Source organism: Schistocerca serialis, chromosome 3, assembly GCF_023864345.2.
Source record: "Schistocerca serialis cubense isolate TAMUIC-IGC-003099 chromosome 3, iqSchSeri2.2, whole genome shotgun sequence".
Classification (NCBI taxonomy): Eukaryota; Metazoa; Arthropoda; class Insecta; order Orthoptera; family Acrididae; genus Schistocerca; species Schistocerca serialis.
In genome coordinates, this window is record NC_064640.1 from 389,669,449 (window position 1) to 389,682,921 (window position 13,473).

At 34.8% G+C, this 13,473-nt stretch overlaps 1 protein-coding gene across 2 annotated transcripts in view; it reads left to right on the top strand.

Moving 5' to 3' along the window:
• The window catches only part of LOC126470229 (protein vav), a 170,817-nt gene that overhangs the window by 29,678 nt on the left and 127,666 nt on the right, over positions 1–13,473 (top strand). Inside the window, exons 2-4 of one of the 2 annotated variants that reach the window (XM_050097920.1) lie at positions 1,148–1,323; positions 1,431–1,496; positions 11,615–11,771. In XM_050097920.1, coding sequence (XP_049953877.1) covers positions 1,148–1,323; positions 1,431–1,496; positions 11,615–11,771 — 399 coding nt within the window. The remainder of the gene's footprint in view (positions 1–1,147; positions 1,324–1,430; positions 1,497–11,614; positions 11,772–13,473) is intronic. The other variant, XM_050097921.1, reaches the window with a different exon arrangement.

Here is a 13,473-nt window from a genome sequence, read left to right on the forward strand (position 1 = left end):
TTTCCAATATAAGCTTGTTTTTATGACTGTTGACTTTTTTGAGGAGCTAGAACAAAGCACTTTCTTTATCTGAGCTACAGCTTAGTGAAAAGACGGAAGAGGTTTGTTTGATCCTGCCTGGGAAGCACAGGTTCCAAACTCATCTTCATTGCATATGTGTTTCAGAGTTTTAGTTTGAGCCTGTACTTTGGTTTTCTTTCTTATTGATATTCAGTTAAACATTTTCCACCGGAAGATGCCTTTATTTTCGTGTTTCCCCATTTTTTTCCATTCTGTTCTTTCTTTTTCTTTATGGGTGTTGTATTTTCTGGCATCTTTGTGCAATTTTTCTTGAAATTTTCTCATTTGCTCTGCTGACATTGTTTTCCCTATTTTCTTAATAAATAATATGTCAATGTTAGTGTAAACGATTAAGGCACTTATTATATCAAATTTTTAAAAAATGAGAAGAAGTATTAAATGGCTTAGATTTCAATAACAACCCAAAAAAATGTCATGGGTGGGACACAGTTACATTCAATATTTATACATGGCCATTTACATATTAAACCTTCCTTCAAGGGTCACTAGATGTTTTTATTGGGGTTTCTCACTCCTAACCAAAAATCAGTAGAATTGCTATATTTGTAGAATTATGGAGTAAACTTTTCCATGTTTTTTTGTCATGGTAAGACACTAAATGCATAGCTCTTTTTTGTAAATTAGCTATGTACTTGATATCTTTCTTTAAAAACTGAAGTTTGTCCGAAAGATAAGATTCTGCTCTTGAAACTTAACAACTGAAACAATATCAATGGGTGCAACTTAAATAGCTACCAATAGAAAAAGCAAACTTTTTGTCTTCCATCCTGATCTACAGAAGTGTCGACTTTGTTTGACTATACTTCCTCAAATAATTTCACAATTTTGATAATTTTTGCATGTCAGTAAATTTTAACTTTCATAGATTCAGAAACCGATGACAGGTTTAATTAAAAATAAAAATTTAAAAAATCTCAGTGTCAGTTTCACATGGAATCACCCAGTGTTTAATTTAAAAAATGATTTATGACCTCTATGTAAAACTGTGTACAACATGTCCTGATTTGTACTCTGGCCTATTTCAGAATTTTTTTTGTAAAACAATTCTATTGCCTATGTGTTTCAGTTTTTGTGCCTTCGAAACATTAAAACTTTCCTGCAGACTTGTCAGGACTGTTTTGGTTTGAAGGAAAACGATTTATTTGAGCCGTCCCAGTTATTCGACCTCACTGACTTTTACCAAGTGCTGAATACTTTGTCAAAATTATCTAATTGTCCTAAAGTCCAAAGGAAAAACATTATGTAAGTATCATGTCTTTTTTTAAAAACAGATAGTGAATAATAGATTTATTACACTCTTTATATATTCATTAACTATATATATATATTTTTTTCCTTTTTTTTTAAAGTGGATTCTCAATACATCGAAACCGCAGTGTCTCCCAAGAAGATATTTACAAACATTTACAAACTAAGTAAGTATTCATAGTATGTCTGTATTAAAAGTAAGTGTTTTTAAATTATATTGATAAAACACATGAATTCTACCATCAACTGTAATTTCATTGAATTAGGACTACTTTACTGAGGCTCACAGAAATGTTACATTACCATTAAACGTTCTGAAACATCACAAATTAATATCTTCATTTCTCGCATAATATTGTGGTTGATATTCCAAGAATTATTGGTAGGACAAAATGTGTAGGACTAAACTCACAATGAAGCTATTTTGACAGAGTTGTCCAGAAGTCGTGTAGATTTTGGTGCTTTCAATTTAGTTTTTCTAATGTATTCAGAGTGTCATATTGTCTTGCCATCTCAAAAGAAATGTGCTGATATTATGGTTGTTAATGTTTGAGTGAAATGTTTTACAAAAATAGCCAAAAAATGGTGGAAGGAATATTAGGGGTGACAGTGAGGTCATTAGAGATGGAGCATGAGCTCATATTGTAGAAAGATATGATGGAATTTGTCCATGCTCTTTCAAGGAGACCATCCTGGCATTCACCTGAAATGATTTACAAAAATCACAGAAAACCTAAATCTGGATGGCTGGACTTGGAACTGAGCTGTGATGGCTGGACAGGGATTTGAACTGCTGTCCCGTATACAGGCCCATGTTGTAAAACAGTGCCACCATACTTGCCTGTAAAAGGAGGCAGCCAAGTGTAAAACTGAAATTGAGGGCAAAGACTGCTGGTACAGCTGAGTTTCACTTCCATTACCTTGATGAATATCAAATAACGGGACATGAACTGCCCATACTGTGCTTCCTCACATGTTTCTAGCTGTGCAATATATTTCAGTGCAAACACTAATAACAGAGAGAGTGTGTGTGTAGGTGGAACAGAATGGCATTAGAAGTCTTTTGTTTCACTTTTTACAAAATAGTTGCTTCAGTATCTTGTGAATTGAAAAAGTTACAGGTATTAACCAGACAACAAAACACTCATCCATTTATTAACTGTCATTTACCAGAATAGGCTTGACAACATCAACTGTTAATGAAGTATTAGTGATTTTCACATTAATTATTTATCATATTGGAATACACATACAAAGATTACAAAACTGTTACATGTCAGCATTTAAACACGGCTCTCCAGCATAAAGTAACACAAATGACAACAGCTACCTACAGATATCAAGTCTTTTATGTATTGTATCACAGCACTCGTTGCCATCAGGAAATCTTCAAAAGGACTCTTTGAGGTACATGTGGGACATATTTGATGCAACATGAGCAACTGTCTGTTGTTCTGCACCATAGTAACACGATGGTAATGAAGATTTGCCCCACTTGTGGAGAGTGTCTGCACATCTTCCATGGCATGTTTGGATGCAATTCTAGTACAAATTGCCTGAGGCTAGTTAAATCCAGCCACCTTTTCACATAGTTCCCTATACGCAGAAGAAATTCTGGATGAATTCCCCATCATTTCCCACTGCCTTTTCATGTGTTAATGTTTTAAAAGCAGCAGAAATTTCAGATTCAGATGAAGTTCTTGAGAATTCAGATTGCTCATTAGTGTTCCTCTTGAGAGCAAAGTAAGTTTGCATCTAATATATCTTGTATGAGCTTTATCCCTTGGTACTCATGATGTGGACAGTAAGTATGATGCAATCCTATTAGCTGATATGAGTGTTGTCCCTTACTTCAATTTTGTTTCCACCCAACTTCATTACTAATGACTATGCTTGTCTACTTGACGTTTGAAAACTGAGTGACAACAGCTGTCTCTCACCACCTAGTACATCTGGCTGTATCAAGGGTATGAAGTATGTTATCCACTATTTCTGGGTCACCACTTTTTAGAAGTTCATCTATTGTTTCTCATTAGTTTCATCATTCCATCATGAAATATATTGCTCCTGTTAGCATCTAGGGATTGCCTTCGTTGTTGCACTTATCATAGCTCCATCAAGCATCTCAGTTTTTTGCTTTTGGGGAATCAAACCAAGACATTTGTCCATATTTTTAGCAAATATATCCCTCTTTGGTTTTCTAAAGTTCCATCTAGGTTGTGGAAAGAATGATGGGGTGGAATACTTGTCCATACTTCAGTCAAGATTGGACCATGTTGGCTGTGTGGGAAATTTTGTAATATGAATCATGAACTTTGGAGAGGTAATTTATTCGCATTAGTTGTTACAAAGCATAGATCGAGATTATACTCCTGTCTTCAAGCTGCTGATACAAGTGTTCCTTTATCTTCTGCATCAGACACCAAATATAAGCTTTTTTTTCTGCCAGTTTACAACAGTGTGACCATTTTCATCCTTTTCTTCCTTATACTTCCACTGAGTATGGCACTCTAAAATCTCTGAGATACATGGAAGGGTTCTGTAATACTGGGATGACCTGTGGAGGCCAGGACATAGCTGGAGGTTTTGTATACATTAATTACTGTTAATTCCCCAAATTTTATCGTAACTTCATAGATGTCATTGACATCAGATACAGAGCATAGATGTGCATTCTTGACTGACAATTGTACATATGTTGCCACTCCATAAGCATGAAGGTACATTGCTCCTAGAAAATAAAAGCCAGGAATTTTTCCTCTCTGGTTCATTTGATCTTCATTTTCAGCATGCATTTCCTGAACAGCAACGACATTGAAGTTATATTTTGATAATATCTTCTGTAAGACTTGATATTTTGATGTACTTATACCTTCAATATTGATTTGACAGTTCTTAATGAGAGGTCTGGAGTACATAGCTGCAGGTTCCTGAGAAGAAATGTGCGACTCCATGTCTTGTGACAAATTCATTTTAGCCAGGAGATCTTTGAGATTATCTGGCTGCCTCTGCTTCTTAGATTTAGATATTTGCTTTGAAATGATTGTTCTTTAGAACCACCTAGAAGACACGTGTGACTTACAGAATTTCACAAATTTGAGCAGTCATTGTCCCCCAATGTCTGCATAATACTATGTGAAAGAAAATTTATGAAAATAAACCATTGATACAGTAAGGATTTATTATAGTGGCATACCATTCATGGGGGAAAATATAGACTGAAAGAGCCGGAGTAATAAAGTAAAAGGTGAATGAGCATCCACCTCAACTCGAACTGAAATAACCCCATGTAGCCCTGCTACTATCAATTCAGCAAGTTGATTCTAACAAGCTGAGTTACACAAAGCTGAACATGTCAAGAAGCACCTAGAAAATTTGGATCTGAAATACATAATGACTGTGTATCCAACAGTAAACTGCATTTGCGTTATTCCTGAGTTTACTGAAGAAAAGACTGGGCCAGAGTCCATATGTATTGAATGGAAAAAGGGGGAGATGGGGGAGAAGGAGGAGGAGATTATGGATATGGATGTGGATGTTGATGGAATGAGGATGTGGATGAAACTGTTCATCTTGTTCATCTGAAAGTGTGCAGTTGTCTCCAGCAAAAATCAGTTGCAGGCTTTGAAGCCATTTTGTGTATATGCCAAGTTTTCCTCCTTAAACATCTAACAGATAAATAAAGATTCATGAGGTGGCAGTGCCACCAATGAAAAAGTTTGTTATTACAAGGTTTACAGAAAGAGAGGAGTTTGAAATGAAATTCGAAGCTGTTCCTGTAACAATAATGTAAATTCCTGGGTGGAGCAGTAAATAAAATAAGAAAAAGGCAGTCACTCATTTATAGTGAATCAATGAGCGGAGCACAGTAATGCGTAACAGAAAACAACATTCACACCAGCTTTTGAGTGCTAGCTCTTTCTCCAGCAATAGTACATGCATTCATGCACACAACAACACAGACACCCTGTGGTCACACCAAGTGTCTGTGTGGTTGTTAAGTGAATGTGTGCATTGTTGATGGAAAAAGAGCTAGTGCTCAAAACATAGTGTGAATGCCATTTTCTGGTATATGTTACTGTGCTCCATACCTCGATCTGCTGTAGGTGAGCAGATGCCTTTTCCCTATTTTATGAAAGAGTCATATCTATGATTTTCTCCAATGTATTTGCCTACTATTTTATTTAGTAACCCAATTAAGATTTAGTATTCATTTTAAATTTCAGGCACATTTGTTCATAACTATTTGTAATAAACAAAAATACTTACACATACTTTCTTTATATTTTTCTTCACTTAAATTGTGTTCAAATTGTATTAATCTACAAAAAATGGTTCCTTTTGAAATTTAAAACAACAAGGATTGATGTTGTGAAAGTTTCTATGTTAGCAAAACATCCAGATCAAAAATGAATCACTCTATAACAGTGTTTGCTCTTTGTACTCAGAAAATGGTGATACTGATATCTTGCCACAATAATAAATTTACCGCAGTATATTTCAGGAATGAAGTTGTGATTGTGCAGTATCAATACTGAATTGAGAAGAAAAACAAGGAAAAATGATGCTGTCGTTTTTATTAATGTTGTCCATCTTGTCCATTTTCTCTTCCATTGGTTTTATATTGCATAAATCTGTGCATGCTACATGTAATAAACTGTCTTCTTGAGTTGACCATACTGTACATATAAAATAGAAAGTTACTAGAAAACATTATCATGTGGCTACATTAATAGTACCAAACAAGGTGGTGCAGTGGTAAGATATTGGACTTGAATTCTGGAAGCAGCACAACTAACCAAATTTTGATTTTTATGATTTCCCTAAATCACTTAAAGCAGGTGTTAGGATGGTTTACTTTACATTGACATAACCAATTTCCTTTCCTTACCCAAGCTAATCCTCCATCTATAATGGCCTTGTCATTGAAAGAATGTTTCTTCCTTGCAGTTATACTATGTTTTAAATGTAACTTCAGGTTTAGATTCTTTGCAATGTTTCTCTTATTTAACTGCCACTTCTGAGTGGCCCAACGGACAAAAATGTGGGATATATGCCTCCTCATAAGTGGCTCTGACAAATGCAGTTTGACAGAGTTTTAGGTAAATGTATTTACTCGTATTCTGCAAATATATGCACTTATACAAAATGTTTAGTGTTAGAAAACCAATATTGTTTTAAAATACTCACTTCAAAACAAAGTTAATTGTGTGGAATTATATTGTAACTGTGATTAATGATTTTGAAAAATTGATCTCTGTACACTTCGGGTGCTACTACTTATGCTCTTTTATCTGGCTCTTAAATTTGCTGGGAGAGTGATAAATTAAAATTTCCTTACACTCTGGATGAAGAAAAGATAACTGTTCACATTTTGCAGTAGCAGGTTCTGATTTCCCAGCAGTCTTCAGTATGTCTTGCATGAATACGCTTAAAATTTGTCTCGAACATTCTCATATTTTGTACTGTTAATATGACCCATATAAATATTCATTTATGTTATAGCAAGCACAAACTTCTATACGACTGTTATTCAGAACTGCATCCAGTTACATGTGAATACTCATTAAGTATTTTACAAAAACATTCAGTAACATGCATAAGTTCTGTTTTTCCAAGTTTTGACATTTCTTTTGTCATTGGAAATGCATCAACAACTTCTTACTGTGTGGATACACTGAAAACTAAAAAGTGTTAAGATGTAATTTTTTTATCTTCCTAATGGAATTACTACCCATGCTATTTTATTTTGTGGGCATGTTGCCATGAGATAGTGCAGTGCTTCTATTGAGCATTGTGATGAATCAGGTTGTTGCCATGGCATCAGTTGTGATCATTCTCCGCATCCATACCAGATGGTGCTGACTTCTGCATCAGTTGCCGTTTTTCTCATCTTTAAGCATATATAACATAAACACAGAGTGTTTTAAAAAGATTCACCCTATTTCACATGTGGATGAGGACAGAAATTTGGAATAACTTTTAACTTACACATAGTGCTACAAAGATGTTATTTTCAAAATTACTGTAAAACTGCATTCACTTTTCACAAATGTTCAGTGTGCCCTCCGTCAGACGCATCACAAACATACAGGCAATGCAAACTTATCCCATAACTTTGCTGTCATCTGCAGTCCTGAATTCACATTTGTTGTCGTCTGTGTGTGTGTGTGTGTGTGTGTGTGTGTGTGTGTTTTACGTTTACTTGTTCTTGGTGATTATTTTTCTTTATTTGTACACTTTAGAGGTCTCCTTTGATGAGGCATACAAAGATTGTGGGTATTTTCTGCAAATTAATACTCCACATCTGATTGCCATTGCATAGCGGTTGCCATGTGGCATCAAACTTCACCATGAGTTGTTGCAAAGGAGGCATGTAGACAAAGAGTTTTACATATCTCCACCAAAAATTTAATAAAAAATTAAAAATCACTTACCATGATATCAAATGACACTGGAGGCCAATGTTGCAACGCAAGATCCATAGACCTTTTATGCCACAGGAGGCACAGCATCATACCCTCTGTGAAAATCATGCGACACAGTTCTAACCAAATTGGATTTGTTGAGAGCTGAGTATGCAAACCTCATTTTGTTGCTCTCTTACCACCATCTCGACACAGTGGGTAATGAATAAGTGGGGGAGCGAGCTAGTTGCACTAGGGAGGCCCCTATGAGGTCGGTTCAAAAAATTCAGGAACTTTGTCCACAGAATTTTTATACACTTTTTACTTATTCTGCATGGTCTCATTTGAAATACTCTCCTCCACAGGTGATACACCCCTACCAATGCCATTTCCCCTTCCGGAAGCAGTCTTGGTACGATTTTTGCTTTATCGCGCAAAGTGCCATATACGAATTTTCTTATACCTCGTCTATCATTACAAATTTTCATCCCTTCAGCATCTCAACATCATACCAATAGAACCACGTCTCATCACCAATTATGATTCTCTTAAGGAACATCTCATTTTCATCTACACAATCCAAAAACTCTTCTCAGATTGCCAGGCAAAGGTCATTCTGGTCTTGACTCATGAGCCGTGGTACCAACTTGGCGGCAACACGATGCATTCCGAGACACAGTATCAAGATTTCATTACTTGATCCAACTGAAATGCTTCATTCTTCTACAATATTTTAGGCAGTCAGTCTGCAATTGGCACGTACAATTTCATAGAAGTTCCTGACATGAGTGTCATCTGTAAACGTTGAAGGGCATCCTGAATGAGCATCTGTCGTCTGTAAATGTCGAAGGGCATCCTGAATGAGCATCATCTTTGACTCCCATCTGGCCATTTTTAAACCATATGAACCATTCGCAACACTGAGTACGATTTAAACACTCATCACTGTGAACAGACCTTGTATTTGTAACAACATGAATTGGCAACTTACAACTAATCCCAACGTAAACTTTAGTTTTAATGCGTAAGTCAAAATGCACCCCAAGTTTCTATCTTCATTCACGTAGAAGATATTTCTGTCTGAAGTATACAACTAATCGTTTTCAGTTAAATTATTAAGTCACATAATTTTACCTGTATACTGTAATTAATAGACAAAGGTGTAGATGTTTGACTCAAGTCAGCTGATTTCAACCTCTGTGGCCATTTCCAGCTGATCAATATGTCTAGATAACTTGGAACAATTTATGTGAAGTCCAAATTTCCTTAAGGGGGGTAGGACGTCAAACGGTACGACTTGCTGCAGGAGAGATACCACAGGACATTTTAATTTCCACTGTCTATACTTTTTAAAATAAATTCATAAAACTTTATAAGAATGACCAGAAAGGATTCAGGATTTACACTTATAGCGGTGGAAGTTCAAAAATATAAGCAAATAGTTTTTTTTTTTTACATTTTTATTTCACCTTTTTTCACTTACCATTGGCTGCATTTGTTGCTATAGGTACACTTTTCTTCATAAGTAAGGGAATTTCTTCAATGAATTTTGCACAGCATACAAACCATACTTAGAGGTGTATGAAACTTTAGAATTTTCCAAATGTATTAAAAACTGTCGTAAAAATTGAGATAATTATCTATAAAATTAGAGTTTTTTCTAAACATGAAGTTTAAAATATAACAGCACATTCATTTTTTCATAAATTAAATAATTCCTAGAGTTTCATACACCTGTAAGTATGGTTTGTATACTGTGCTAAATTGATCGAAGAATCTCTCTTACTTATGAAGAAAAGTGTACTTATAGCAACAAATGCAGCCAATGGTAAGTGAAAAAAGGTGAAATACAAATGTAAAAAAATAAACTATTTGCTTATATTTTTGAACTTCCACTACTACATAGATTGTGAAACCTGAATCCTTCCTGGTCATGCTGACAAAATTTTATGAATTAATTCGTAAAAGTATAGACAGTGGAAATTAAAATGTCCTGTGGTTCTCCTGCTCCAAGACGACCTGTTTGACGTCCTTCCCCCCTTAAATATATCAGCTACCACATATATTCTGAGGTCTATCTAGCAGTCAGCAATGTGTCTCCATACCCAGTCACTTACATTTTTTAGTGAAGAATTAAGCACATGCAAATAAATGGCTAAATAAAGGTTGCTGTGTTACAATACGCTTTGAACCAGCAGTTTAATATCAGACTTAACATATAGCAGTGTGAGTGTACAGTGTCAGTCCAAAGTATCAGTGAATTGCAGTTTTAAATTATTAGAAACATATTCGATGTTTATTCAAAAGTGTCAATATTTAGAGAATAGACAATTAAACAAATGGTAGAAAATATTTTGCACGAGTTGCAAACAGTGTAATAAAATTCAGAATATAGATTTGTTCATTTCAGAATTTAAAAATATATTTTTAAAGCCTGTATTGACATAAACATGAATGTAATATGGGTAGTCGTATGATGCAGTCAATTTAAATTATAGTAAGATAATTTATCACTCAACTCATATTCCTGCAGAAGGTGGTTGGAGAAATGTGTAACAGAGAGAAATCAGGATCATGTCACTATCTTGAAATAGGTATTAAATTTGTGTTAAATGCTATTTTTATGTAATTATATAAAAAACAAGACCTATGTTTGCATCATGAGTTCAAGTACCAATTGTTTTGCTTCAGCAGTATTTTCATCATGTCCCAAGAGATACAAAACTCATCATACTAACTTATGCTAGCCTTCTTACGTAGACTGTATCAGGCAGATTTTGAAATGTTGAACCATCCACAACCATGACTGCAATTTTTACAATTTTCTTGCCTTAATTTTACACTGTCAAGTATTGTGAATGTTCATTGCCCATTGCATGACACACAACAGTTTACTAGGTTACATTGTGCAAAATATACCTGAATCAGTGTTCGCCATGTTCAAATTTATTGTTCAAACATGGAAATAGGAAAGGAAGGTTGGAGGTTAATTTCCCATTTGAGTGAGGTCTTCAGTGATGTGTGTCAAACTGGTGCAGATCTGCAGAATGTTGTAGAAGATGACACTAAGTGAAATAGCTTTACTAACTACATGTTAATGATTATAGGAAAAAATAATGACAAAGAAATGTTGATTCCAAAACTTAAGCTGTCAAAATCAGTGGCACTGTTTTCAGATTCTAAATAGAAAAATCAGGAAATAAAGTTTTATGAGACGGCAGTAAATACGATAAGAGAGAGAAACAAATAATTTATAAAAATGACTGTGGTGTCCCAGTGTTCCCCCATTCATTTTTTTCCCACTATTCTCAAACCTTTTGTTTCACTCTTCTTTTCTTTAATTCCTAGATAAGGCACCTTTACATCAGAACGCTCAAGCTCTACTACTTGTTTGATCTACCATTGCAGTACAGCTACATGATCTACTTTTGCAATATGACTGGCAGAATATATATACTCTGCAGCCTTCAGTTTTGCTTTCAGATTCAGAATATAAAAACTGCATTCAGTAGGCAAATGTTCTTCCTTGTACACAGTTTGTTATGATACAGAGCATTTTCAAATGTATACCCAACAAGTATCTTCCTAAGAGTGATTCCTTCTTATTTTCATTTTATCACTCAGTATTCAGTGGTTAATTGTGTCTAACTTTCCAGCTGCATGCTCTTTTATGATTCCAGGAAGCATTATGGAATGGTGTAGCGTGAGGGACAGTTGGGGTTGGAATGAGAGGGAACAGTAGGTGTTGTTTTTGTATGCTACATAATGAGGCCTGTTTCCAAAGATAAATGACTTTTGACATTTCCTTTCCGTTATGAATAACCTGTGTGAAATGATAAGGACCAATTTCCTACTAGGCACATATTTCATACTTACAGCAATACCTCTGTCATACCAACAGTTAGTAATATTAGTGGGGAAAGCAGTGACCGCAGCTGGATGCAATTCACAATAAAATGTACTTATTTTGAAGACAAAGAAGAAGCAATCTATGAGGATCTTTGCTATGTAACAATCTCTTCTTCACCTCCAGAGGTACAAATAAAGAAACTTACCCTATTTGCATGATCGTTTAATCTTTTAGCTTGTCTGGAACGCATGCTGAGCTGCTGGTACCATTGTTGAAAATACATTTCTATATTTACATGTAATTCTGCTTACAATTTTCATTTTCTTTATTATGATATTTAAAATTTTAATTCTCTTTTCACTGTCTCTGATATCATATATAATTATTGTTCTGCATTGATAGAATATCCAGGATGGAATGTACCATTTGTTTGAGGGTAAATCACCAACAGTAAGATGTGCTGAGCAGCATACAGGCACATAGAAAAAACGAAAAATTGCTTAACTTTCGGACAGATCTTTGTCAGAAAGTCATGCAATTTTTCTTCCTGTCTGCTGCCTAAGCATGTCTTGTATTAATGTAATAATTATTATTCTTCACTAAAGCTACCCACTAATATTTGATACATATAAACACCCTTTTAAATATCATAAAGAAGAATTTTTTTAAACTTAGTTCTTCTTTATCAAGATTACCCTAATGCTTGAAAAATGGTACAGTGCCATGCATGATTCATTCACCATCTCATTAAGCTACACGCTGATACTGTATGCTCAAAGTTCAGCATTTCCAGAGATCATACACATTACTAGTTTCATTTATTTGAGATTTCCTCATTATGGCAGTTAGTCTATCAAGATAATTGTTTATATTATTTACTGAAGAATGCAGTGCGGGTATTGAACTCCTCTGCCATTGTTAAAATTCTGTCAGTATCCTCTACATCTTGGTTTTCTGGGTTCTAAACTATTTCCTTTTCCTTAAAATCTTCCAAAACTTTTCTTACCTTTATTTTTCTAACTTTTTCTGTATATAATTAATTAATTGTTGTTTACATATCCTTTGTCAGTGGTATGTCTTCTTGTGGATGCAGTCCTTTTGTACTTTTTATTTTCATAACTTTGGAGCTCATTATTATTAAATGACATGATTCATTATGGTGAACTACAGTAACAGATGGTTTTAGTCTGTTGTAACAGGAAAATTGGTGAGACCAGTCATAATATCCTCACGGATACAAATTAACAGTGAAGTCATAGAACCAATCGATAATTTTTTGTATTCAGGGCATGTGGAAAGGATGAGATGGGCATCAATAAATAAGTAAATAAACAGAAGAGTAATAATGGCTGGAGTGCTTTTGGTAAATTAAATGAATTTTTTAAACTGAGTTTGCAATGTGTCTTTTGAAAAGAAAAGTTCCAAGTCCGTGTGTGCTACCAGGTTTGACTTGGCCATGAGACATTAACTTTCAACCTGAAAACCATTCAAGAACAGGGTAATACAGTACGAAATTTTTGGGGACGGGCTCAGAATTACTAGGAAAGATAGTAAAACATGCAAACAGATAAGGGAAGAGATTGGAGTGGAAGACATAATTAAAATGAAATTTAGATGGTCAGGAACGTAGCCAGATGAGGGGTTGATAGAGGGATCAAGAAGAATTTTTCTAGCTTCCTAGATATAAGAAAAAACCAAGATTGTGATGAAAGGAAGTTTGGTGGATGACATTAGAAAATGTGCATGAGCTACAGAGTTTGTTTTGCTGAGGACCATAAAAAGTCTAGTGGAGGCCTTTAGTAATGGATATCAAATGTCTGGTGATGATGGGAGGGAATGAGATTTTGCATACATATTAGAACTAATAACATAATGTGTAGATTCAGC